The sequence below is a fragment of the Arachis duranensis genome, chromosome 3, assembly GCF_000817695.3.
Source record: "Arachis duranensis cultivar V14167 chromosome 3, aradu.V14167.gnm2.J7QH, whole genome shotgun sequence".
NCBI lineage: Eukaryota > Viridiplantae > Streptophyta > Magnoliopsida > Fabales > Fabaceae > Arachis > Arachis duranensis.
In genome coordinates this window covers 105,829,091-105,855,425 of record NC_029774.3, presented here as the reverse complement: position 1 = coordinate 105,855,425, position 26,335 = coordinate 105,829,091, and the positions used below count along the sequence as shown (strand labels likewise).

Sequence of the window (26,335 nt, the reverse complement as noted above, 5' to 3'; positions counted from 1 at the left end):
CCACTTGGTGTGTGCTTGGGCTGAGCAATGAAGCATTTTCGTGTAGAGACTCTTCTTGGAGTTAAACGCTAGCTTTTATGCCAGTTTGGGCGTTTAACTCCAATTCTTATGCCAGTTCCGGCGTTAAACGCCGGGAATTCTGAGGCTGATTTGAAATGCCGGTTTGGGCCATCAAATCTCGAGCAAAGTATGGACTATTATACATTGCTGGAAAGCCCAGGATGTCTACTTTCCAACGCCGCTGAGAGCGCGCCAATTGGGCTTCTGTAGCTCCAGAAAATTCACTTCGAGTGTAGGGAGGTCAGAATCCAACAGCATATGCAGTCCTTTTTAGCCTCTGATTCAGATTTTTGTTCAGGTCCCTCAATTTCAGCCAGAAAATACCTGAAATCATAGAAAAACACACAAACTCATAGTAAAGTCCAGAAAAGTGAATTTTAACTAAAAACTAATAAAAATATAATAAAAACTAACTAAAATATACTAAAAACATACTAAAAACAATGCCAAAAAACGTATAAATTATCTGCTCATCACTAACATAAATGGTTGCACTACTAGTACTCATATCGTTGTATGAGTTTAACCGGTATAGTGGTATACATTGACAATACAAGTTGTTTTATATTGTTAGCCATTAGAATACAATAATTGTCAAAAGAATTTACTATAACATCAAATATGATAATATATAATTAGATAACACTAAGGTAGTGTTTATTTTGAGGTATTGAATAGAGATTGAGAAACTAAGGCTCAATATTATATTTGTCGGTTTAGAGACTGGTACTAAAATTTTTGTCGCTGTCTCCAAAATTTCAGTATTTTAGTACCTCCAAAAAGTGGGGATACAGGAGACTAAAATTTTTAGAAATAAAGACTGAAACTTTAATAATATTTTATATCTAAAATACTTTTATTTCAATTAATTAATTCTAATTTTATCATTTGTACAAATTAAATTAGAATTTCATTCTTGTTTCAATTTCTGTTTCTCACTTTGCACCAAACAAAATATTAAAATTTATTTTAATCTCTATCTCTTAATCTCTATCTCTTAGTCTTAATTTTTTTGTCTCTATTTCTCCACCAAATACTACCTAAAAAGGTATAATTATTGTTGTATATTAAATTCCTTCGTTATAGGCCTTGCTTATCCATTATATCCAAATAAAATCAATGAGAAATCTCTATGTGTAACTGATAAACCTCGATTTCGTGATTTATTTTGTGCTTAATTTGGGGGATTTTATCACCTTTTTCCACATTTATTCAATAAAATAGCATGGTTTTATAATTCTCCCTTAAATTGTGCTTCAGTGTAAAAACACACTTTTTAGGCCCTTAAATTGGTGATTTTAACTCACTTTAATTCCATTCGATGCCTTGATGTGTTTGTTGAGTAATTTCAGGTTCACAAGGCAAGTATTGGATAGAAGAAATGAGTAGAAAAGCATACAAAGGGGAGAATGCATGAAGAAACAAAGATTGGGAATGAATGCATCAAAGGACGCGCACGCGTACAAGGCGCGCACGCGCAAAAGTGATCTCGCATAGAGACGTGCATGCGTACATGACGCTTCCATGCGGATGAAGAAATAGCCAATCGACGCGCACGCGCACATGGCGCGTACGCGCCGATAATCTCACGTGACTCACTTAAGGGCAAAACACTGGGGGCAATTTTTGAGCAGTCCAGGCCCAATTCCAACATGTTTCTGAGTGTATTTCATGCAGAATTGAAGCCCAAGCAAAGGGGAGCAATTGTTTGTAGCATTAGCATCATGTAGTGTAGTTTCTAGAGAGAGAAGCTCCCTCTTCTCTCTAGAATTAGGGTAGATTAGGTTAATTTCATCTTAAATCTAGTTCCAATTTCATGTTCTCATCTTGTTTCCCCTATAACTTCATGTTTCTATTCTTGATTCCTCTTAGTTTTCATGTTAATTCTCTTTTTTGCTATCTTTTGTGATGATGAACTCTTATTGGATTTGGACCTTTTCTTTGATGTAATTTAATGTTTGATGTTCTTTTATTGTTTATTTGAGTTGAGATTTTACCTTCCTTTTAATTGGTAGTTGTTAGATTTTACCTTCCTTTCAATTGGTAGTTTAAATTTAGTTACACTAGTTGTTAGATTAAACACTAGGGTTGATGAACTCTTATTTGATTCCTCATTTTCTTAATAACTCAAAGTCAAACCATATAACCTTTGAATCTAAATCTTTTTAAATAATTATATAAACAAAATCTCTAATTTTTTATAAAATTTCGGTAGCATCTCCTCTAAAACTCGGACTTTGCCACCCTTTTCGGGTCCAAACTTGCATTCATGTCAATTCAACATACCCTTCCTCATCATAACAACCACCACAATAAATCTACCTCGGATCAACAGTTATACTCACAATATTCAAATCCAACAACCAAAATTCAACTAAGAATCATAGTTCACAAATCCTAGGCTTTTAACACAAAATACCTCATTATCACAACAACCTCCACAATAGTTATACCTCAAATCAATAATTCACCAAATCACCAGTTAATCCACAAGCACCAACCAAATATATTTGACAACAAATTACTAAACATTAACATACACCGGTATTCCAACTTATCCTTTGGTCATCTAGCCTAAGTTTTCACAGAATATTATATATTAAATGCAAGAAACCTAAGTCATACATTGGCCAATTCTCACGTAGCGACCAAAATAATTCACTCACAACAAACACAGCTCCAAAGCCCAACAAAATACTAATGCCCAGCCTCCACCAAAAATTCCAACGTCCACAATTTCAAGCTCCAATTATTTATTTACAACCTAATACACATTTATAACACATATATACCCAATTTAATACTCAAAGCTCAAATTCAATGAAATTAAAATAGAATTATTGTATCCTCACCTTACCCAAGCTTCACATAAGCAAGAGTGAACGTTTTCCTCAAGCTAATTGGATCCTAAAACATCAGAAATCAAAGAAATTCAACCTTCCCATTAAAAATTAGAAAATTGAAGGAAAAGAGGGCTGGAAGTGATTAAACAAGCTACCAGTGAAATTGTTCCGGTAGAAACGTAGAGCTCGACGTGGTGAACGTGTGGCCATAAACAGTGCGGCGATTGGAGCTCGGACGGAGAAGTTACGGCGTACGGAAGTTAACGTGAGGGTTTCACGTTCTTCCTTTTCTCTCCTCTGTTGCCCTCTGATGCTGCCAAAACGAGGAGAATAAGAACGTGGTTTTTACTTAAAAGGCTGGTCCGGTTGGACCCACGGCCCGGTATGGGTCCGGTTCAATCGGTTCGGCCCGTTCAGTCCAATCTTGGACTGATTTCTTTGAAATTAGTGTTAAAATTCTCGTTTCGATGAGCTCTATCCTAATTTGATATAATATTCACATTTCTAATCCTCCTTATTAAAAACTAATTTATTGACTAATTATTTACTTATTTAACCGGGATTTACACTATACTATCCAATTTGGCATCGAATCTGGAACTAATTTGTAATTGTAATAAGTCTAGGACAAATTATAAGAGTATTTTAGTTTTACTTTCATTTTATTTTGGATCTGATTAAATGTCATATAAATATTTATAAAATTATATATTATAAAATTTAATTTAAAATTTAATGTGAGATTTATCATTTTAATGTTTATTTTTATTTTAATTTTAATTTAAATTATTTTTATTTATTTCAAAAGTAAAAAAAATAAAATTTTTTGAATGTGAAGATTGAAATTTTGTGCATTTAAATTACAATAAATTAAAATTTTATAAATAATTACAGAAAAACTTACATTAAATTGATTTGGAGTCATTTTTCTACTAAATTGATAAGAAAATGATAAAAAAAAATAAAATAATAAAGTATAAGAGTACAATTAAATATATCTAGTTTATTTAAATAATATTTTGATTAAGTTCTTTTACAACGTTACAATAATAATATTATAATAATAATATTATAATGTTCATTTAATGAGTTTAATAAATTATACAAGTGACAATATGTTACTCATTTTTGGTAAAAATTAATACTCAATACAAATTTTAATTTTTAATTATTTTAATTATTATGAAAGTAAAAAATAATACCTAAAATTAATTCCATTAGAATTATTTTAAAAGAAAATATAGAATAACAACACATGTACTAAACAATACGAATGGATTGAAAAAAGAATGTGAAATTAATTTTAAAATTCAGATTTTTAATTAATTAAATATGATCATATTTTAAAATTTAAAAATTTAGGATTAGCATTCCTAAATTCATATACCATTTACGGGTCATCTCATCACACCGTAACAATTTTTTCGACCTTCACCACACAACCACCATAGTGTCCTGCCGGTCCACATCCACATTTTGCCATTGGCGCTGGAGGCAGCTTTGACGTGAGATGCTTGTCCATTCGAGATTGATGCAGTCCCACAATACTTGTGCTGCTGCAGCCACTGCTGTTTTGCGGGATAAGCCAATCTATTGTTCCATCCGACAGAAAACATTAAAAAAAAAGAAACCCTACGAACTGAAGAACCTGCGCGTTACCTTGTAATGATATTGCTGCAGTTGGCGGTGACAGCGGTATATAGGCGGTGGTGGTACCGACTCAGGGCTAGTGTACCGGCACCTTTGACCTGCGGCTTCTTGCTGCTACTGCTGCTCGGTCTATGGCACCGATGAAGAGAGGCAACGCAACTTTCAGCAGGGGTACGGCACCGTGCGTGAAAGCGTGGAGAAGAAGGAGAATGGAAATGGTAGCAGAACAGTAAGATGCGTCTGGTAGGAAAGTCGGCACAACACCGACTTGATAGGGAGAAAACTTGACAGCGCTGAGGTTGGCTGGGGAGGTAGGAAACGACGGCGCAATTAGAATTTGGAGAGTGGTAGTGCTGTAGTAAAAAGATTAAGAAGTAGATAGTTAAAGTGTAAAGGGTGAAAATAAATTTTTTAAGAGAATAATTAGGGATGAATTTTGTTTTTTCACTTTTTATTTATCAAAAATGCAGTCAACTGTTTACATTATTTTCAATTTTTGTTGTTTAGCTAACGAAATTGTTGCTCTAATTATTCATTCATTTTTCTAACAGATATACTTTATGCAGGGTAGGTATTTATTAGGTGCTAATTCAATGCTTTTGTTCTAAATTTCTAATAATAGTATATGTTCATTATTATTTTTAATTTAAATTTTAAAAAAGTTAATAAAATGTAAATTAATGTGGTCTGCGTTATTAAAATGGAATAAAATAGACAAAGCAGAGTGAGTTTAGTTGTGTTATATGTGTATGTTACTACCATTTTAGCGCAAGGGGATGAATGCAAATTTGGAGGGCTCACATTTGAGAGTAAAACGTGTAGAGTCCAGCGTAGTTCGTGTGTCCTACAAAGCGGGAACAAGTCATTTATCGTATTGGCGCCATGGGAATAGCCTTCAACGTCTCCTCTCCCATCTTTCTCTTTGTCTTGTTATTATTTTTGGTCATCAACTTTTCCCTCTCAATCAATCGTTTTAATTTCTCCTTCGCGGGCTGGTCCTCGGGAATCTCATTTCCCGGCCACCGCTCATCCAACCAACATGGCAAATCACGGTCGAAGGAGTGTGTCATTGACCAACAGTCCCTCGCGCCCTAAGAAGAAGAAAAACTTCTCTTCCGAGCTTTCATCCCCTGATATTCGAAAATCCTTTACCCCTCAACGCACGTATGTTCTCTATCTCTCTAATTGTTCTTTCACTTTTCACCTTGTTCTCTCTAATTGTTTGTGATTGGAACAGGGGAGAGAGAACTGTGAGGTCATTAAGACTTTCAAGAGCATTGACAGTGCCCGACTCAACAAGTATTTCTGAAGCATGTCGTCGTATGGCTGCTCGCAAAGTCGATTCTCTTTTACTAACCGATTCGAATGCTTTGCTCTGTGGAATCCTGACGGACAAGGTATATATGACGTGGAACTCTCTGGATCTTATTTCTGTTGTGCAAGAACTTAATTAATTCATGAAGTTCATTCCTCTAATAACTTGATGAAGGATATAGCTACAAGAGTCATTGCGCGCGAGGTTAATCTTGAAGACACACCCGTTTCCAAGGTTATGACAAGGAATCCAGTATTCGTCCTTTCCGATACTCTTGCTGTGGAAGCACTCCAAAAGATGGTTCAAGGTTGGTGTATATATATATATATATATATATTCATTTTTCATGCAGTATCATGCGTTACGTTGCAGGGTCTTTCATATAATCTTGTATGTATGTATATATATACCATCAGGAAAATTCAGGCATTTACCTGTGGTGGAAAATGGAGAAGTTGTTGCCATACTTGACATAGCAAAGTGTTTGTATGATGCCATTGCGCGCCTTGAAAGGGCAGCTGAGAAAGGAAAGGCAATTGCAGCGGCAGTTGAAGGTATCGAAAAACACTGGGGACCATCTGCTTCTGGTTTGTAGAGTATCTTCATTAATTAATCAATTAGTTTTATGATTTCTTATTAATTAGGAAACTCATCATTGGACAGAATTAACTATTCCAGTATCTGTTTCATGCTAATTTGATTTATGCCTTAATGCAGGCTCCAATTCCTCATTCTTGGAGACTCTTCGGGACCAGATATTCAAGCCTTCTTTGTCTACAATTATTCCTGAGAAATCAAAGTAGGTAATTACTTTTAGATGTTTGAATTGAATAACTTGGCCTTTTATTTATTTGTATTTTTAATCTGGAGTTATTACCTACCGGCAATCCAAGTTAATGTTGCAGATTCTGGAACCTTTCAGGGTTATAACAGTTTCACCAACGGACACAGTTTTGGCAACAACAAAGAAGATGCTTGAACTTCGTGTCAGTTGTGCTGTTGTCATGGTTGATGACAAACCTTGTGGTATCCTCACGTAAGTATTTAATTGTAGCCAGTTTATTTATTCTCTGAACTCTCAAACCTTATTGGTGGACTATATAATATGCCTACTAATTTCAGTTCAAAGGATATCTTGATGCGAGTAATAGCGCAAAACCTTCCTGCATCAACAACTCTTGTTGAGAAGGTACATCACGGTCTATCTAGTCACATATATTTAGGACCATTTTCCCTACCATGTAATATATAATAATCATATAATTGTCCTTCTCTTCTTTTAATTTCCTTTTACTCTTCTATTTGATGACAGGCCATGACTCCAAATCCAGAATGTGCAAAAGTTGATACACCGATTGTTGATGCACTTCACACCATGCAAGATGGAAAATTTTTACATCTTCCAGTGCTTGATAAAGGTAATGTAGTAATTCATGAGTTGGATGTACAAGGTAAACGGAAATAGTCCGAACTTGTTTTATTTAGCATTCATTAATTGTTGAAGTTTTGGTTGTTTTTTGTCTTCCTAATATTACTGTTAAATAAACTGGTTGAGAATTGGTTCTAACATTGTTATTTTTCTGATTTGGTTGGTTAAAAAGCAGATGGCACTGTTGTTGCTATGCTTGATGTGATACATATTGCTCATGCTGCTATTGCAACAGCTGGTCAGGTGTGCTTCTTGTCAATAAGGCTTGTACTTTTCTGTTGTCGATGTGATTCTCTAGATGTTTTTAAGTAGTAGTTGAGGATGAACTGATAAATATCGATATCTTATATATTAATGAGAATGAAGTAGCTACAGAGACAATTTTGTCTTAAAATTTGCAAAAAGCTTAGCTTGCTGCTTCATATATTATCATCTATTATTTTCTTAAGCTTCTCAGAATCTAGCAATCTGATCACTAGCAACAAGACATTAAGCATGTTTCTATTATTATTATTTTTAGAAAAAAATTTTCTAATGGAAGGATAATTTTCTCCTCTTAAGGTTGGAAATACTGCCAATTTGAACACTGAAGCTGCCGACTCCATGATACAAAAGTTTTGGGATTCGGCCATATCCTTAAGTAGTCCAAATGATGATGACGACGACGATTCACGAAGGTGCCACTTATCTTCTATCTGCATTTAATAAAATAAACTCGTATCTTCTTCGTAGTGTATATGTATTTATATATGCATACATCTTTAATGGGATGCCAGTGATAGTTCCTTGAAAATTGCTTCTGAGGGAAGAGAAATAGGGAGAACCACTCCTTTTAATGCAGCAAGCATGCTGCAGCAAGCATTTTCTTTCAAAGTACAAGATAGGAAAGGCAGACTTCATAGATTCACATGTGGTATGTCAACTATATATATAGTAGCCGATCCCATATGTCAAATCAAAGTTAGCCTTTATTATATATATGTATAACCTTATCAGTTGATGAGTGTGTTTTTGCTGTATGCATGGATGTTTAATTAGATACTCGGAGCTTGACAGATGTTATAGCTTCCATTTCTCAGAAAGTTGATAATGATATTGACTCTGATAATAACCTGCCCCAGATTATGGTATGTTTAAAGATATCCAAATTTATGCTGATACATAACATCAAGTTAGTGTTACATAGTTTCATCGTTTCCCTAACTTTTTCTCGTAGTATGAAGACGAAGAACATGATAAAATTGTACTAGCTTCAGACAGTGATCTTGCTGCAGCTGTGGAACACGCAAAGGCAGCTGGTTTAAAGGTATATTGCTTCATGTATATATTCAAAGTTGCAATATGAGATCTATTATTTGTATTTGTCTCAAAATTAAGTTCGAGTTGAATTTGGAATGGTATTGTAGGGATTAAGATTGCATTTAGAGTACTCGGGGCAAAATGATAACCAAAGAAACTCTAGCAAGGAGAGTTTGTTGGCATACACAAACACAAGTTTAATGTGGCCCTCAACATATAGTGTGGTTGCAGCTGGAGCTGTAATCGTTGCTGGCTTAAGCCTATTAGCATTCTTCAGGCGAAGGTGATGATGATAAATAGGAACATACCACTAACCACTTTTTTCATTTGGGGGTAGTGGCCAAAAGCTGGAGTTACTTTTATTTGAACTTCAGAGAGGCACTTTTTACTCATGCCAATCTGGAGGACTGACAATGCAACAATGTACTAAATAACTTCATAGACAAACAAATTTCAAGCAATTCCAATATTGTTTAGAAATTACAATACCTCATCTCCAGCCTGCAGCTAGGGACCAAACCACATTGATTAAATGGTCAAATCAATTAAAGCGGACTAATTATGCCAAATGTTTAATTTCTGAAATCAATTATGATTCTTAAACTTATATTTTTTTGTATCAAAATATAGATACTAAAATTTTAATCATTCATCTTGTAATTTATAGAGATTCAATCTTCATAAAAAATAAATGATTAAGATCTTCCTATATAAACAAAGTGACACCCACACTTCAACTTTTATATTTTATCTCAAATTATAAATAATACGTTTTGTATGTTATGATGTATATTATTGTATTGTATTTTTTATTGTTAATTGAAAAGTTTTAGATATTAGATATCATGACTTTTAGTTTGTTTCTTTCCTGGTTTACTTTGGTAAACATTACTCTCCCAGATTAATTTCTAATTTCACGAAGCAACTATCTGGCAAATTTTTTGTTTAACATACTATTTTGCTTGGATTTTTTTTTTTAATTTCAACACTAGGTGTCGACCAAGTTTGTATCAAGATCTCAATTTGGGGAGCAGATAGACTCCTCTCGAAGAGTTTGATCTAGAGAATTACTGACTGCAGGCGTCAAAACTTTGCACAGAATGAAATGAAATTGATAACTTCATTGATACAGGCACAATTTTACCAACAGAGTTTTTAAAGCATTTGTATTAAAACAAGATCAATCGTAAGATTTAAGCAATAACAAATACTTGAAATAATGCTGGAAAATAACTGAACAAATTAAAGAACAACCTTAAAAAAACTAAGAGACAAGTTAAAATCAAAATGCAAAATAAGTAAAATGGCTTCAAACATTCACGTGCACTTGTACTCTATTACTTTACTGCATCAATGTGCCTAAAAATCTTTAGAGTTTCAATGTGATTTTTGTGAGTCATGGAATGGAAATCTTCTGTCAAACCTCAGCTTCTTCTGTTATAAAGGAAGTTCTTACTTCATTTGTGGCTCTGTTGCAGTTACGTGAATCTATGTTCACGTTTAACCACATAATTTTAATTATGATCCTCTAGAAGATTTTTTATATCAATCCTTGTTCTAACTTTTATGCAATAACTTTTCTCACAGTCGAAATAACTTTTTTCTAGTATGACCCACCACCTTAGTCAAATCATCCCTTTAAGTCACCATTACAGTTATGGAATCAAAGTACAAAATTTTCTATACGTGTAGAAAATGCATTGACACAATCTGAAACGATACAATCCTGCAGAGGATGTTGTAGGCTTTTTTTCTTATTTAATTACTATTCTCTCATTTACTAAAATCTATTATATATTATTCATTTTTACAATAAAATATGTCACATATCATTTTTTTGTTATAATTAAAATCAAATTTTTTTTAAAAAATTAAAAAGTTCTATTCTTTTCACTCTTTTTTTGACCTTTTTTATTGAAATAAATACAGAAAAACTATTATTTCCCTAAATATGCATGAATCAAAACCTTTTTCAAAATACGTAACACCAAATCATGGAAAGCACCCACGAATTGAAAATAGCCTCCATCTCAATGCATACGAAATGTAGCAACTAAGTTGTAATAATCTGGAAGTACGATTCCTCCACCACTATTTTTACATAGTGATTCATCTGTAATATTGATCATTCACCACCATTTTAAAATAATGTTTCATCTGAAACCACCTACTGCATATGTTCCTTCAAGTTATTTTTTAATCATTTTATCACTATATTTTTATTATTAAATTTGTATGTGACATTGAGTGTAGTATGAAATCTCAGTTTTAATTTTATTTTTTCATATGTGATTTTATTTTTATAGTTTGTTATTATTTTTGTAGTTAGTTATAGCAAGTTATTGACCTCAATAAAGGAGGAGAGAGTTCTAATAGGAGTAAAAAAAATAAGAAATAGCAACAAAATATACATTGACATACATTTCACATTTGTTTTTTATTTTCACCTACTATATCATATACATTAAAACAGCAAACAGTAACTACACAATAATTTCTTTGGTATTGCCATCAAGATTATTGTGAATTGAAATTTTATTATCATTCACCACATATAAGCACACCGTTTTCTAATGATATTACGTAAGAAGAACCAATTGCCTAAAAAATGGAACTAATAAGAGAGGAAATAAACAATCAATTGCCTACACGATTGTAATCTTAGTGGTTAGGTTATATAAATCCTAACCTTCAATATTAAAAAGTATTTGTTATTATCGTTATTTTAATATCTATTTTATTGTCTAAAAAAATTGCATTTTTTTAGTTATTTATCTAAACGCTACAACTTTAAAATAAGTACTTCTATAACTAAAAATCCAAACACAAAATAACTTATTTATAAGCTGCTATTAATAAAAGTCCTTATACTTAAGCTCTCTTTCTAAAATAGCTTATTTAAGTTGTTTACCCAAACTGGACATTAGTTATTAATTATTAGAACTTTCTGAATTCGAGATCCCAGCCACGCACTTAATTAATTAAATTATGTAATTTTTGATCCACCGAATATGCTATAGTTTAATTAAGTAAGTTAAATCACCATTTTAATAACTTGATACATTGGTTTGTTAAAGATTGATCATTTCTTTGTTGTAGGATTTTTGACTCCGTAAAGATTAATTTTGTTTGATGAATACATCTAAAATGCGGGATATTTTTTAATAAATTATTTTTTTGTATTTAAAATACCGGTCTTAATTAAATTAAAATGAAAAAGCCCATTTCGTGAGTGCCAGAATTGAAATGGCACCAATTCGTGTGTGCCGCCATTGATATGTCCATTTCGTGGATGCATCTACGGAATGACCCATTTTGCGTCTGCTAAGGCTGGGTTGATAGTCAACGTTTCCTCTGCTGTGCATGCCACCATATCGTGGGAGCCAGCGATGAGATGGAGGCTATTTCTAATTCGTGGGTGCTTCCCATGATTTAGTGCTGTGTATTTTGAAAAAAGTTTTGATCCATGCGTATTTTGGAAAATAAAAATTTTTCTGTATTTATTTCAATAAAAAAGCTCTTTTTTTCTCTATCTCTCATTTCTTTATCTGTTCTATCTCTCTTATATATCATTATTAATGATAAATTACAAATTTGACAATTAAAATATATAATATGATATTTTTAATTATAATTAAAATATAGTTAAAATTAAAATTAAAATATTAAAATTAAAATTAAAATATAATTATATTATATTACTAATTTAACAATCAAAATATATCACATGACTCTTTCATTAAAATTGGGATGAAATATTTCTTTCCAAAATTAATAAACTCCATTCCTTCATCCTCTTATCTACTTCTCTCCCTTTCTCTATTTCTCACTACCATTCTCAATCTATATATAACTTATCATTTATATTTTATATTACTAATTTGAAAAATCAAAATGTGTCACAAGATATTCTTTCATTACAATTAAAATATTTTTTTTTTAAATTAACAAACTCTCTCTCTTTTCTCTCTCATTTTCTATCTCTCTCTACCTTTCTATTCAATAAAACATAAAATTAATAAAATAATATAATTCAAATAAATTTATACAATTATAAAAAATACATTAAATGTATAATTATTACATATAATTTAGAGAGAATATTAATGTTGTGATTAATAATTAGAATTAATATTTAATTATTTAAAAAATTAATTTTATAACTATTAATATAAATTTTCTATACTAATATGTAATTATATTTTTATATATAGAGAGAAAAATATTATTTTTAAATAACAAGTATGAAATTAATTATTTTTATTTGTGCAACAGACTTAACACTTTATTAATAAAAAAAATAAACTCTTTCATATAAAAATAATAACTAAAAAATTTATTATTTAATTTTTTTTTACAATAATTTTGTTCTTTTTAGTCAAGGAAAACTTTATCCTCTATTACCTTTTTGTAAAAGTAGTTTAATTATATAAATATTTTTACTATAATTTAAAATGTCAAAATAAAACCAGCATAAATTTAAAAAATTTATTTTCTTGTAATAATATTATGAAAAAAATAATAGTAACTATCAAATTTAATTTAGTGTGTTTAATTAAAGTAGTTATTATCATGCCTAAAATTATTGATGGACGGCAGCAACCAGGCATTTGGGGGGGACCAAAGTAGTAATTATTTGTTTTAGCTCGTATAAAATTGTCGCCCAACCTTTTTATTTTAAATGACAAATTTAATTTTTTTATAAAGTGTAAAATAATTTTATACGTACATTTAATTACTAATGTTATATTAATAAAAATAATTATTTTTTATATTAATTGTGTAAATAATCATTTAAAAGAATAGATCTAATTGTACGATCGTGTAAAACAAAATAATGTATTAAAATTAAATTCTTTAAATGATTTACTAGTATTCTATTATAAAAAATAGAAAAAATAAAAGAAAGATATTTTATCTTCCTTTTTATTTTTAAAATATATTTAAAACAATCAAAGGCTTCATATTTACTTAACTAATAGCACTATAACAAAAATAACTACATCAATTCATGTATAGTTAATTAATAATTATTTTCTACGTACAAGTTATTTTTTGATACAAGTCTTATAAGTCATTTATATTCACGCGCGTACGCTCTTCTCTTTTGTTATCGTCGTCACCACCACCACCACCTCCTCCTCTTCCTCCTTTTTTCATTGGAATTTTTTCTCTTCGTTCCTTTTCTTCCTTCTCCTCCATCATTAATTATCTCGTTGTTGAAGATAATGAATAATTCAAGTTCAGATTATCAATTGAATCAGAATGAAATTAATTATTATTTTGAATCCAATCAGAGGTGTGGTTCGAATCTAGTTAATTTTTTTGTTAGTAGTTTATGATTCTGTAAATGAACAATGTTTCATCGTTGATGGTTTGAATTGAATGTAATGTAAAAGTTTTACATTAAAAAATATTTTTCTGTATTTACAGCAAATTTGGGTGTAACACGAAGATATTTGGGTGTAACACGAAGATATTTGAGTGTAATGTTTAAGAATTTTCTGTGGATGTGTGCTGATAAGTTCTGCATAATTCAAAACTCTTCTTCTCGCTCCTCCTCATCTTCTGCTGCATCTTTTTCTTCTTTTTCATCATCATCATCATCATCATCATCATCATCATCATCATCATCTTTTTTTTCTTATTCATCTTTTTTTCTTGTTTTATCTTCTCAAGTTTCTTCTTGTTTTACTCCTTTAACAAGAATAAAAACAAAAAAGCCAAACAAAGAAGAAGAAGAGACATATAATGCTGTAAAATTACTTGGAAGAGGATGAACTTACATTTATTCAACTAAAAGAAAGAAAGAAATAAGGAAAAAAGAAGAAAAAATACAGCATTAGAGGAAATATTTTTCTATATTTGCAGTAAATTTGGGTGTAACACGAAGATATTTTAGTGTATTGTTTAAGAATTTTCAGTGTATGTGTGCTGATATATTTTGCATAATTCAAAACTCTTCCTCTTCCTCCTCCTCATCTTCTGCTGCTGCTTTTTCTTTTTTCATCATCATCACTGGTGCGGTAATTTAACAACCACAGACTAACCGGCAAGTACACCGGGTCGTACCAAGTAATACCTCAGGTGAGTGAGGGTCGATCCCACGAGGATTGATGGATCAAGCAACAATAATTGAGTGATAGACTTAGTCAGGCAAACAGAAAGTAATGTTTGGGCAATATAAAAGACATTAAACAATATAAAGAATATTGAAGGAAGGCAAGTAAATAAATTGGGAATAAAATATGGAGAAAATAGTTAAGGTTTTAGAGTTATCTATTTTTCCGGATTAACTTTTCTTATTAACTATTTTAATCATGTAGTATTTAATTTATGGCAAACTATATATGACTAGACCCTAATTCCTTAGACCTTTCTAGTCTTCTCTAAAATTCATTAACTGCCAATTCCTTTGTCAATTAATTCCAATTAGAAGCTGTATGATCAAATTCCAATTTATATGCCACAAAAACTCTAATTACCCAAAAATAAAAAGATTATATATCACGTATCCCGTTAAATCCAGATAATTAAAATTTAGGAGAATATGTTTTCAAGTTGTTGTTCAAGTAAAGAGCTTTTCCATGTTTTACAAGAACTCAAATAGAAAGAGGGTCATACTTCCGTTCCACCCAAATTCATAAGATGAAGAGCGAAAACAATTCTTAAATTATAAATCCATATATGAATTAAAATAGAAAAAGCAATAAAATCAATCCATACAAATAGATAGAGCTCCTAACCTTAACAGTGGAGGTTTAGTTGCTCATGGAATGCGGAATGTAAATTTATATAGAATTTCCTAATGGAATCCCCCTCTTGGAACCTCCTCAATAGAAGAGAAGTCTCCCCTTTTTATAACTAATCCTAATTAATTTTAAATCTAATTTCTAAAATTAAAATAATATCTTTTTCTATTTTAAAATCAAATTTGAATTTAAATTAGAATTAACTAACTACTCTGTGTCTTGTAACGTGGGGACCACTTGGCTTCACTGGATCCGCGCCTAACTTGGGTGCTAAAATGGGGCCCATAAATCACCCCAGCGTTTTCTGCATTTTCTGCACGTGGGGCATGTCACGCGTATGCGTCAGTCACGCGTACGCATCAGTCACGCGTACGCGTCAGTCACGCGTACGCGTTGATGGTCTTTTTTTGCAAGTCACGCGGACGCGTCGGTCACGTGCACGCGTATCTGTGCAATTCTTCAAATCACGCGTACGCGTCAGTCACGCGCACGCGTCAGTCACGCGTACGCGTCGCTCCTTGCTGCCATCTCCTTTGATTCTTGTGTTGCAGAAACTCCACCAAATCCAGCCGAATGTTACCTAAAATAAACAACATTGCAAAAGACTCAAAGTATCATCCATATTGGTTAAAAGATAATTAATTCTTTATTAAACTCAATAAATTAGATGCAAATTCACTAGGAAAAGATAGAAAAGATGCTTACGCATCACAATACCAAACTTGAATTGTTGTTTGTCCTCAAGCAACCAAAACTAATATAAGCTTAGGATGTGAATTTGCATGAGAATGAGAATTCAATTAAACTCATGTCTCTTCTTATAGTGGGGTTTACGACTGCAATCCTGAATAGTTTTGGCATCTCACTCTTCTTTGAATCAGAAGAATGTTACTGTCATATGGAATTAGAATCCGGATAATATTATGAATTCTCTGATCTTTTGTAATTCAATTTAATCCTTGAACACAACAATTTTTCTTTGGTGCTTTGCACCTTGAGCCTAGCCGTGACTTTAAATGTTTTGTCTCAAGCTTTACTTGACACAGGAACACCACAAGCACTTAACTGGGAAACTCTCTTTAAGTTCTAAATATTTTATTTTATTTTATTTTATTTTTTTCCTTTTTATTTTTATTATCTCCAGACAGTGGTGCTCAAAGCCTTTGGCGTACTCTGCAATTGATCTCGACTCTAAATGCTTTGTCTCAAGGATTACTTGACACAAGAATACCACAAGCATGTGACTAGGGAAATAACTCTTTGAGCTTTTAATCATGTCTGACCTCCCTAGTCATTGATGTTTAGAGCCTTGGACCTTGCTTTTATTTTTTGTTTGCTGTTTCTTTTGCTTCAAGGATTAAACTTTCATTAATTTCAGGGAAATCATAATAATTCTCTAAATTCCTGTCCCTTGTACATCAACATTCTTTGATTCAAATTTAAATATGCGATGTTCATGTCATGCATTCAAAATTATAATTAATACCACCACATCTAAGTAAATAAGACTATTCTTCAATATAAACTCACTTTCTCATGCAATACATCAATTTTATATTTTTTATTTGAATTCAAGCTCAGTGAGTAATACATGAGACATCTTTTCGGAATTAAAGCAATTAAGAGAAAACTAAACTAGACCTAGGATTCTAACTAATAGAGGATCATGCAACAAATAAAGAAAAATAGCAAAAAACCAGAACATAACATAGAAAAAGAGGGGAGGAATATAGAATGAAAGGAATTCAACCACCTTAGTTATTCTAGTGGTCGTTTTATTCTTTAGGTTGTGCTCCTCTGTGAAGATGATTTGCCTCCCTTTTGGTTTTGTAGGAATAAACAGAAAACCCTTAAGCGAAGCGTCATTCAACACCAAACTTAAATGTTTGCTTGTCCTCAAGCAAAGAAGAACTGAAAATAGAAAGTGACAAATATTATGATGAAAGAAAAAGAAAAGGATAAAAGAACAAGAGAGAATTAGGATTAGGAGAGGGGGAAAGAAAATTAAAATTAGACGGCGAACTAGTGTAGCTGTGCGGCGCAGGCGATGCGTACGCGTACACGTGGGTCGCGGAATTTTTCTTAATGACGCGTAAGCGTCAGACACGCGTACGCGTGCCCTTGGTTTTGTGCGATGCACACGAAGCCAGCCGTGTGCACGCACAACTCTCTGTTCGCGTGGCTTGGGCACCACTATTTTCATACGACGCGTGCGCGTCATGCACACGCACGCGTGGATGGCCATCTGTGCAAATGACGCGCACGCGTCAGGGACGCGTGCACGTGAACAAGTTTTGTGCTTCTAGCACACTTCCAGCCCCAAACCAGCACAATTATCTACCCAAACACATATTTACGTCGAATTTCAAGGTCACGTGTACGCGCCATTGACGCGCACGCGTTGATGGCGAAAAGTGCAAACGACGCGCACGCGTGGGTTACGCGTACGCGTGATGCGGCTTGTGCTTCCATCATGATTCCAGCGCTACTCCCGCTCAACTCTCTGTCAAATTTTATTTTTAACACACATGCATATGACGCGTACGCGTCAGCGACGCTTGCGCGTCATGTGCTCCTCTTCTCTCTTTTTTTTATCCGGTTCCTATTCTAAAATAGCTGCATGATCAGAAAATTAGTAAGAACTCAATAAAAAGCAAATAAGTTAGAAAACTACTACGACAAAAAATAACTAAGAATGAAAAGGAGCGATCATACCATGGTGGGTTGTTTCCTATCAAGCACTTTTAGTTAAAGTCCTTAAGTTGGACATGTGCTGAGCTCCTTGTCATGGTGGCTTGTGCTTGTACTGATCCAGGAATTTCCACCAATGATTGTAATTCCAATGTTGGTAGCTTTCTTCTAATTCAATCTCTTCTTCATTGCTTACCAAGGGCATGGGAGGTTGTGCATCTTCCTCTTCTTCCATATGTGAGGGTGGAAAGTTCTCTAATTCACTGGAGTATAAACTCCTTTGATTGGTTTCCTCACTTTCTTTCATAGGATCTTGCATTGTATTTCTTGGGAAGGAATTTGCTTGTTCCTCTTCCTGGTTCTTGATCATTATCTGCACATATTTTTCTACATTTTTTACACTTATCTTTATATCATGTAGGCATTCTTTCATGAGAAACTCAAGATCTGATGGTATTTGAGATGAATAAGGAGATGGTGGCTCTTGATATGCATAAGAAGGAGATGATAGTTCTTGATAAGTGTAAAAAGAGGATGGTTCTTGGTATGAATAGGGAGGTGGTGGTTCTTGGTATGAATAGAAGGATGATGGTTCTTGATATGGATAGAGAGGTGGTGGTTCTTGATATGAATATGGAGGTGGTGGCTCTGGATAGTTGGAACATGGAGCATTAAGGTTTCTTTGGTTTTGACTTTGCCAACCAAAATTTGGATAGTTCCTCCATCCACCATAATATGAATCACTACTTGGGTGTGAGTAGTAACCCATGTGATCACTCTCCATTATTTTTCCTTAACACAAAACACCAAAAAGAATTAAACGCACCATGTGGTATACAAGAAAACAAAGAAGAAATAACAGAATTCTAAGAATTAAAATAAAACTAACTAGGAAACACCAAATTTAATTTCAGAATTTAAGAAAAATTTTGGTGCTATTTATTTATTAAAAATTTTTTTTCGAAAATGTTAAAAATAGATTTTAATAAAATTAAAAATAAAATGCCTAATCTAAGCAATCAAACAATTAATAGTTGTTAATCACTATCAATCTCTAACAACGACGCCAAAAATTTGGTGCGGTAATTTAACAACCACAGACTAACCGGCAAGTGCACCAGGTCGTACCAAGTAATACCTCAGGTGAGTGAGGGTCGATCCCACGAGGATTGATGGATCAAGCAACAATAATTGAGTGATAGACTTAGTCAGGCAAACAGAAAGTAATGTTTGGGCAATATAAAAGACATTAAACAGTATAAAGAATATTGAAGGAAGGCAAGTAAATAAATTGGGAATAAAATATGGATAAAATAGTTAAGGTTTTAGAGATATCTATTTTTCTGAATTAACTTTTTTTACTAACTATTTTAATCATGTAGGATTTAATTTATGGAAAACTATATGTGACTAGACCCTAATTCCTTAGACCTTTCTAGTCTCCTCTAAAATTCATTAACTGCCAATTCCTTGGTCAATTAATTCCAATTAGAAGCTGCATGATCAAATTCCAGTTTATATACCACAAAAACTCTAATTACCCAAAAATAAAAGGATTATATGTCACGGATCCCGTTAAATCCAAATAATTAAAATTTAGGAGAATATGTTTTCAAGCTGTTGTTCAAGTAAAGAGCTTTTCCATGTTTTACAAGAACTCAAATAGAAAGAGGGTCATACTTCCGTTCCACCCAAATTCATAAGATGAAGAGCGAAAACAATTCTTAAATTATAAATCCATATTTGAATTAAAATAGAAAAAGTAATAAAATCAATCCAAACAAATAGACAGAGCTCATAACCTTAACAGTGGAGGTTTAGTTGCTCATGGAATGCGGAATATAAATTTGTATAGAATTCCCTAATGGAATCCCCCTCTTGGAACCTACTCAATAGAAGAGAAGTCTCCCCTTTTTATAACTAATCCTAATTAATTTTAAATCTAATTTATAAAATTAAAATAATATCTTTTCCTATTTTAAAATCAAATTTGAATTTAAATCAGAATTAGCTAACTACCAAGGTTCTGAAAACCGAACCGAACCGGCCAGTTCGATCGGTTTAACCGCAAACCGGAAATGCATGCGATTCGGTCCTCCTTATTAACCGGTGGGGAAAAAACCGCGAGAAAACCGATGAACCGGTTAAAAATTGGCCGGTTGGACCCGACTCGCCCGACCCGTTACCACTCGGAACCCCCTTCTTCCCCATTCCCAAATCGCACTCTTACACTCTCAATGTCTCTTACTCTCACACCCTACCCTAGCCCTCTGAAGCATTCGAAAACCCCAGCCCAATCGCCACTGCCGTCGCTGGGTTTGCAGGTCGTGACCGCCACCACCGTCGCGTGTTTTCTTCTTCTGTTCATTCATCTCAGTCTCACTCCAGATTCTAGGTGTGAACGGTGAACCCTAGCCCCTTCTGAAGCATTCGAAAACCCCAGCCCAATCGTCACCACCATCGTCGGGGTTTGCTGGTCGTGACCGCCACCACCATCGCGTGGTCTCTTCCCCAGTTTGCCCGTTCATTCATCTCATCCTAGCCCCTTCTGAAGCATTCCCAGGCTCCCAGCGTCCCCGTGGTCCTCAGGCTGCCATCGCCGTCACCTGCTCCTCAGCACCACTGCTTCGTCTTCACTGGCCTCTCCCTTCGTCGTCGCTGGTCTTAGCTTCGTCAGCACCCAGGTGAGTGAATCCTCTGTTTCATCTTCTCTGTTTCAACTTTCAAGCTTTCATCTTCTATGTTAGAAATCAGAATGTATGGTTCTGATTCCACCTAATGTTGATGTTGTATTATTTTGGTGTTTTGCTGCGTTGCAATTTTGGTGTTTTGCTGCTTTGCAATTTTGTATTGTTTTGGTGTTTTGCTGCTTTACAATTTTGGTGTTTTGCTACTTTGCAATTTTGCTGTTTTGGTGTTTTCCAGTGAATTGAGGTTTTTCAGTTTTTGTTGAATGGCTGAATGGTATATGCACTACGCAGAATTGTGTTGTGTTGAATGGCTGAGTGCTGTAGGCACTAGGTTGAATTGTGTTGTGTTGAATGGCTGAATAAGCAGAATTGTATTGTGTTGAATGATGATGCTGTGGCTATTTTTAATATATGATATGTTTCATGAAATACCATATTGTTTCATTTGTAATCTTTATCATAGCAAATTTGTAAATTATTAAATCTTCATATATTGCATTTAACTTTTTAGGAAGGAAAAAGAAAAAAGAAAGCAAAAGACACAATATGATCCAATTGATTATGAAAGCATCAGTCAAGTTGACTTTTGGGTGACTGAAGAGATTGTAGAGAAAGAGCCTGATCTTCCTAGTAATGTGGATGACTTATTGCGTGAGTATAGTATATTTAGTTTCTAATGATTTATTAGAATGTTGTTAGTTTATAATATAATGATAACATGTCTATTTTATTAGGTGAAATTGATGCTGATTTATATCAAAGTGGCGGTGGTAATAGTGGTCTTTATGCTGCATCTCTTGATTCTTCTGCTGAACAGGATGGGAATGAAGGTGAAGATCATCCCACCGAAGCAGATTTGCAACAAATTCTTGCGGATTTTGATGATTGATAAACCATGATGTTGGGATTTAATATTTAGATATGCTTTTATTACTATTTAACTTGAGTTTGGATTTTGATAAGATCATATGTATTTGGTTGATGATATTTTATGTAGTATTTTAAATTTCGAAGATATTTTAAGATTTATATCAGACTATAATTATATTTTAGGATGTGTATTTATAATTTATTTATTATTTTATTCTAAAACGGTTTTTCCAGTTGAACCGGTTAGACCAGTGAACCAGTGACTAGAGCGGTTTGATGACCGGTCCGGTTTTCTAAACCTTGCTAACTACTCCGCATCTTGTAACGTGGAGACCACTTGGCTTCACTGGATCCGCGCCTAACTTGGATGCTAAAATGGGGCCCAGAAATCACCCCAGCGTTTTCTGCGTTTTCTGCACGTAGCGCATGTCTCGCATACGCGTCGATGGTCTTTTTTGCATGTCACGCGAATGCGTCGGTCACGCGCACGTGTCGCTGTGTAATTCTTCAAATCACGCGTACGCGTCACTCCTTGCTGCCATCTCCTTTGATTCTTGTGCTGTAGAAACTCCACCAAATCTAGCCGAATGTTACCTAAAATAAACTAAATTGCAAAAGACTCAAAGTAACATCCATATTGGCTAAAAGATAATTAATTCTTTATTAAACTCAATAAATTAGATGCAAATTCACTAGGAAAATATAGGAAAGATGCTTACGCATCAATCACCATCTTATTCTTCTTTTTTTTATTCATCTTTTCCTTTTTATTTTACTTTATCAAATTTCTTCTTATTTTACTCTTTTAACAATAATAAAAACATAAAAATCAAACAAAGAAAAAGAAGAAACACATAATGCTGCAAAATTATTTGGAAGAGGATGAACTTATATTCATTCAACTAAAAGAAAGAAAGAAATAAGGAAAAGAAGAAGAAAAAAATGCAGCATTAGAGGAAATATTTTTCTGTATTTGCAGCAAATTTGGGTGTAACACGAAGATATTTGGGTGTAACACAAAGTTATTCGAGAGTATTGTTTAAGAATTTTCGGTGTATGTGTGTTGATAAGTTCTGCATAATTCAAAACTCTTCCTCTTCCTCTTCCTCATCTTCTGTTGCTTCTTCTTCTTTCATATTCTTATAATTCTTCTTGGGAGAAAAAATAAAAAAAGAAAAAAAATACATAATGTTACAAAATCAATAGAAAGAGGATGAGAGAAAAAAATGCAGCAACAACAACAATAATAAAAAAAATGATAATAAAAATAAAACACGCGAAGTAAAAAGAAGAGAAATACAAAGAAGGAGAAGAAGAAGGAAGAGGAGGAAGAAAAAAAATGCGAGATACAAAGAAAAACAACATAATTTTACACACACATTATATAAGTAACTCGTATGATTTATATGCTAAAAGAATTTGTATATATAACAGAACTCTTTAATTAATATCCATATTTACTTAACTTTATATTTTGTCTTCTTTATCCTCTATTCCTTTCAAACTTTCAAGCTTTAGTTAGTAGAGGACAAAGAATTTGATAGCCTTCTCCAGAGTAAGGTCACTAATAGCTTTTCATTGAATATTTACAAAATTTACTCTAATTGTAATTATATAAAATTAAAATAACTCCCTATATTTTATTTATCTTTTGTTCCAAATAATATTGGACAAAAAAAAAGGTGAATATAACAAAATTAAAAATCAGTTAAATACTCTTATTCTAGTGTTGCGTTTGTTCACTTCATTTTATCTCGATTATTATAAAATAAAACAAAATTTTGTAGGCATATTTTCATTCACATTTAGTTGGTAACAGTATTGAAGTTTATGATGACTGAAATATTAAAGTATGTTTTCTTAATTGAAAAACAAAATGAATACAAAACTGAAGCAAAATATAAAAATACAAAACATAATAATTAAGAGCACTAACTTTTAACAAATTGAATAAATTATCCTACAGATGAGTTAACAATCAACATCATTTGGTAAAAAGAACAAAATACACAAATATAAAAAATATTCATAATTTTTTATCTATAAAAATAGAGATACTTTTACAAATATTTAATAGAGAATTATGGTAGACAACCTTCTTTTAAGGAGGCCACTAAATCATTTGCCAACATAGACTTGTAGTTCCAGAGTTAATACGTAATTAATTAACTAATGTTTATTAATTACAAGCTCATAAATATTATTTTTTGTTCAATAAGCATGATAACGGAATTAAAATTATAAAAAAAAATAAAAAGGTAAAGTAAACAAACATTAAATGGAATAACGCTAAATTAAACAAACATCAATTTTTACAGTAACCCCAACAAAAATTAAATGTTACCTCCATCAATAATATGGTTCAATAATGTCTAATTTATTTACACACGTTAAATTAAATTTAACAGCTATTTAAGTACATGGAATAACAGTAATTGAGTTACGAAAAGCCTACAACATTCTCTAAGAACATTATACCACTTTATTAGTTTTATTTGGCTACTTATCACCATCTCTACCGTGCCACCACATTTCTACATATATAAAAAATTTAATACTTCTACACCATAAAACTCATCATTACTTTATCGGTTCATTTGGGATTTTTTTTAAAATAAATTAAATAAATATTTTATTTACAGAAATAAACATTTTACAGTCTTTTTACAAAATTACATCATATGACTTATTTCGTTTACACTGTAAACAAAATAAAAGTGAAAACGTAGCAATTGTATGACATTTACACACGTATTGTGTAACGAATTTATTTCGTTTACAGTGTAAACAAATACGTGTATAATTATTTTGTTTAAACTGTAAACGAAATAAAACTAGTAACGCCTATATAAGAATTTCGTTCACAGCGCATTTGAAAGCATGAAACCCTTCATTTCCTTCACTTTTCTCCCACTTTATCCTTCTCTAATCAAATCTACTTGTTACTTGAAGATTATGGCGCACGCCGATCAGCAGGATATGGACATTAATAGGCTAAATGCCACGTGGCACGTTGCCAGAGCAGACGACTTTGAGGTTAGTCTTGTTCTTCATTTAATGTTTATGTTAAATATGAAATATGTTGTCGTAGACTTGTAGTGTGGGTACCTTTATAGAAGCAGTGTGCAGTAGATATTAGACATAGGAGTATATTGTTCTAAGTGGTTTGAATGACCCGGTGGGATGTTAGGCATACTTTTACATGGATTTGGTAGGTAAAATTTTATTTCGTTTTGTTTTTAATGACTTTAGTTATAAAAAAGGACTAATTAGAATATATTGGTAAACTGAATTACGTCTGAATATATACAGGTTTGTATTTATTCAATATAAAAATTCCTAAATTTTTTTACTGAAGTTGTTATAACTGAAATTAAGTTATTAAGTTGAATGTTGTAGCCATTCTTTATTATTTTAGATATTTTAGTTAGATATTTTAATTTAGATTTAATTATCTAGACGTTTGTCAGGTACGAATTTTTTATTTAGATATTTTTATTTAAATTTAATTATATACATGTTTATTCATTTAGGGTTAGTTATTTGTTAACTTAATTTTATAATTCAGTTTGAATTTTTATGTAAACGTCTATTGGTTGGACAAAAGTTTTTAAGATTAGATTAAAATAATGTTTAAATTAATTATTTAAAAGAAATTCGATGTTAGAATTATCTAATTTGAGATTTTTATAGCTTTATAGGTTGACAGACTGCTGCTATGGTTCTTTTTATTATTTACTAGTTGGGTCGCCTACTTCTACCCAAGAGAGTTAACCACAGACTCTCACCACCAGATGCCATTCTCCCTTACCTGAGGGAGGCTGGATTTGACGACGCCGTGTCACTGAGAGACTATCTTTGATAACTCGATGATCACAGCGTTTGTGGAGCGCTGTCCTCCAAAGACCCACACCTTTCACATGCTGTGGGGGTGAGTGCACGATCACACTCCAGGACGTCGCCTACCACCTCGAGTTGCGCATTAACAGTGAGCCCGTTGGTGGTTGCTTTCGTGACTTCCATACTTGGCACCAAACTAGAGCTTGGGAGTTGGTTGAGCATTTACTTGGTGCCAGGCCTCCTGCAATAGTGCAACAGGGAGCACAGAGGAGAGAGGATTTCTCGCTAAAGCTTACATCGCTTCGGGAGTGTGTCCGACAGATGCCGCCGGATACTGCCGATCCAGACACCCTTTGATAGTATGCGAGGTGCTATATCATGTTGATGATCGGGGGGTTACCTACTTACCGATGAGTCCAACAATACGGTCCATCTCCGGTGGCTTCCGCTGCTAGATGACTTTGAGAGGTGCCGTTCCCTATCCTGGAGTTCTGCGATGCTGGCATGGACGTATCATTCCCTATGCAGTGGAGTCCACCGTTTCACCATAGACATCGTGGGGTGCACTCCTCTGGTGGTGTCTTGAATCTACCAGAGATTCTCGAAATGGTGTCCACCTAATCGACGATGTAGGGTAGATATCCTCACAAATGGGTTGGATTGTATCAACGGAAGGACGATACGGTCGATGAGACTGCTGTCCAACTGTCGGTGGTCTTGAGACATGGTGGGTACTAAACACGTGTGTACGCCTCCCACCCTTCGGACCTCTCTAAAGAAGTAAAAAACCATGTTTCACATGTACACCAACCATAAAAGTAATAACTGAGAATATAGATCACGGTTACACTTACCAATATCCGAGATTCTGACGGAGAGCAACTCGGAGACTCCAA

The 26,335-nt window shown here is 33.1% G+C and overlaps 1 protein-coding gene across 2 annotated transcripts; it reads left to right on the top strand.

The window, feature by feature from the left end:
• The first annotated feature begins 5,394 nt into the window (after positions 1–5,394).
• LOC107479973 (CBS domain-containing protein CBSCBSPB1-like) lies at positions 5,395–9,144 on the top strand. Of its 2 annotated transcripts, none has more exons than XM_016100087.3 (14): positions 5,395–5,717; positions 5,791–5,950; positions 6,043–6,175; positions 6,285–6,422; positions 6,586–6,667; positions 6,791–6,904; positions 6,991–7,057; positions 7,181–7,286; positions 7,473–7,540; positions 7,859–7,974; positions 8,074–8,210; positions 8,336–8,424; positions 8,514–8,603; positions 8,704–9,144. In XM_016100087.3, exons 1-14 carry the CDS (start codon positions 5,593–5,595, stop codon positions 8,881–8,883), a joined length of 1,605 nt encoding a protein of 534 aa, XP_015955573.1. In that variant the 5' UTR covers positions 5,395–5,592; the 3' UTR covers positions 8,884–9,144. The 2 variants fall into 2 exon arrangements, with proteins under 2 accessions (XP_015955573.1, XP_015955572.1); XM_016100086.3 differs by having other exon boundaries at positions 6,285–6,455.
• The last annotated feature ends 17,191 nt before the right edge of the window (positions 9,145–26,335 follow it).

What these genes read in the sequence shown, in the direction of transcription:
- LOC107479973 (XM_016100086.3), top strand. Translation starts at nt 5,593, where the DNA reads ATGGCAAATCACGGTCGAAGGAGTGTGTCATTGACCAACAGTCCCTCG. An exon ending in GTGGAATCCTGACGGACAAG is followed by an intron (nt 5,951 to 6,042) that starts GTATATATGACG and finishes AACTTGATGAAG; the next exon opens with GATATAGCTACAAGAGTCAT. An exon ending in ATAACCTGCCCCAGATTATG is followed by an intron (nt 8,425 to 8,513) that starts GTATGTTTAAAG and finishes TTTTTCTCGTAG; the next exon opens with TATGAAGACGAAGAACATGA.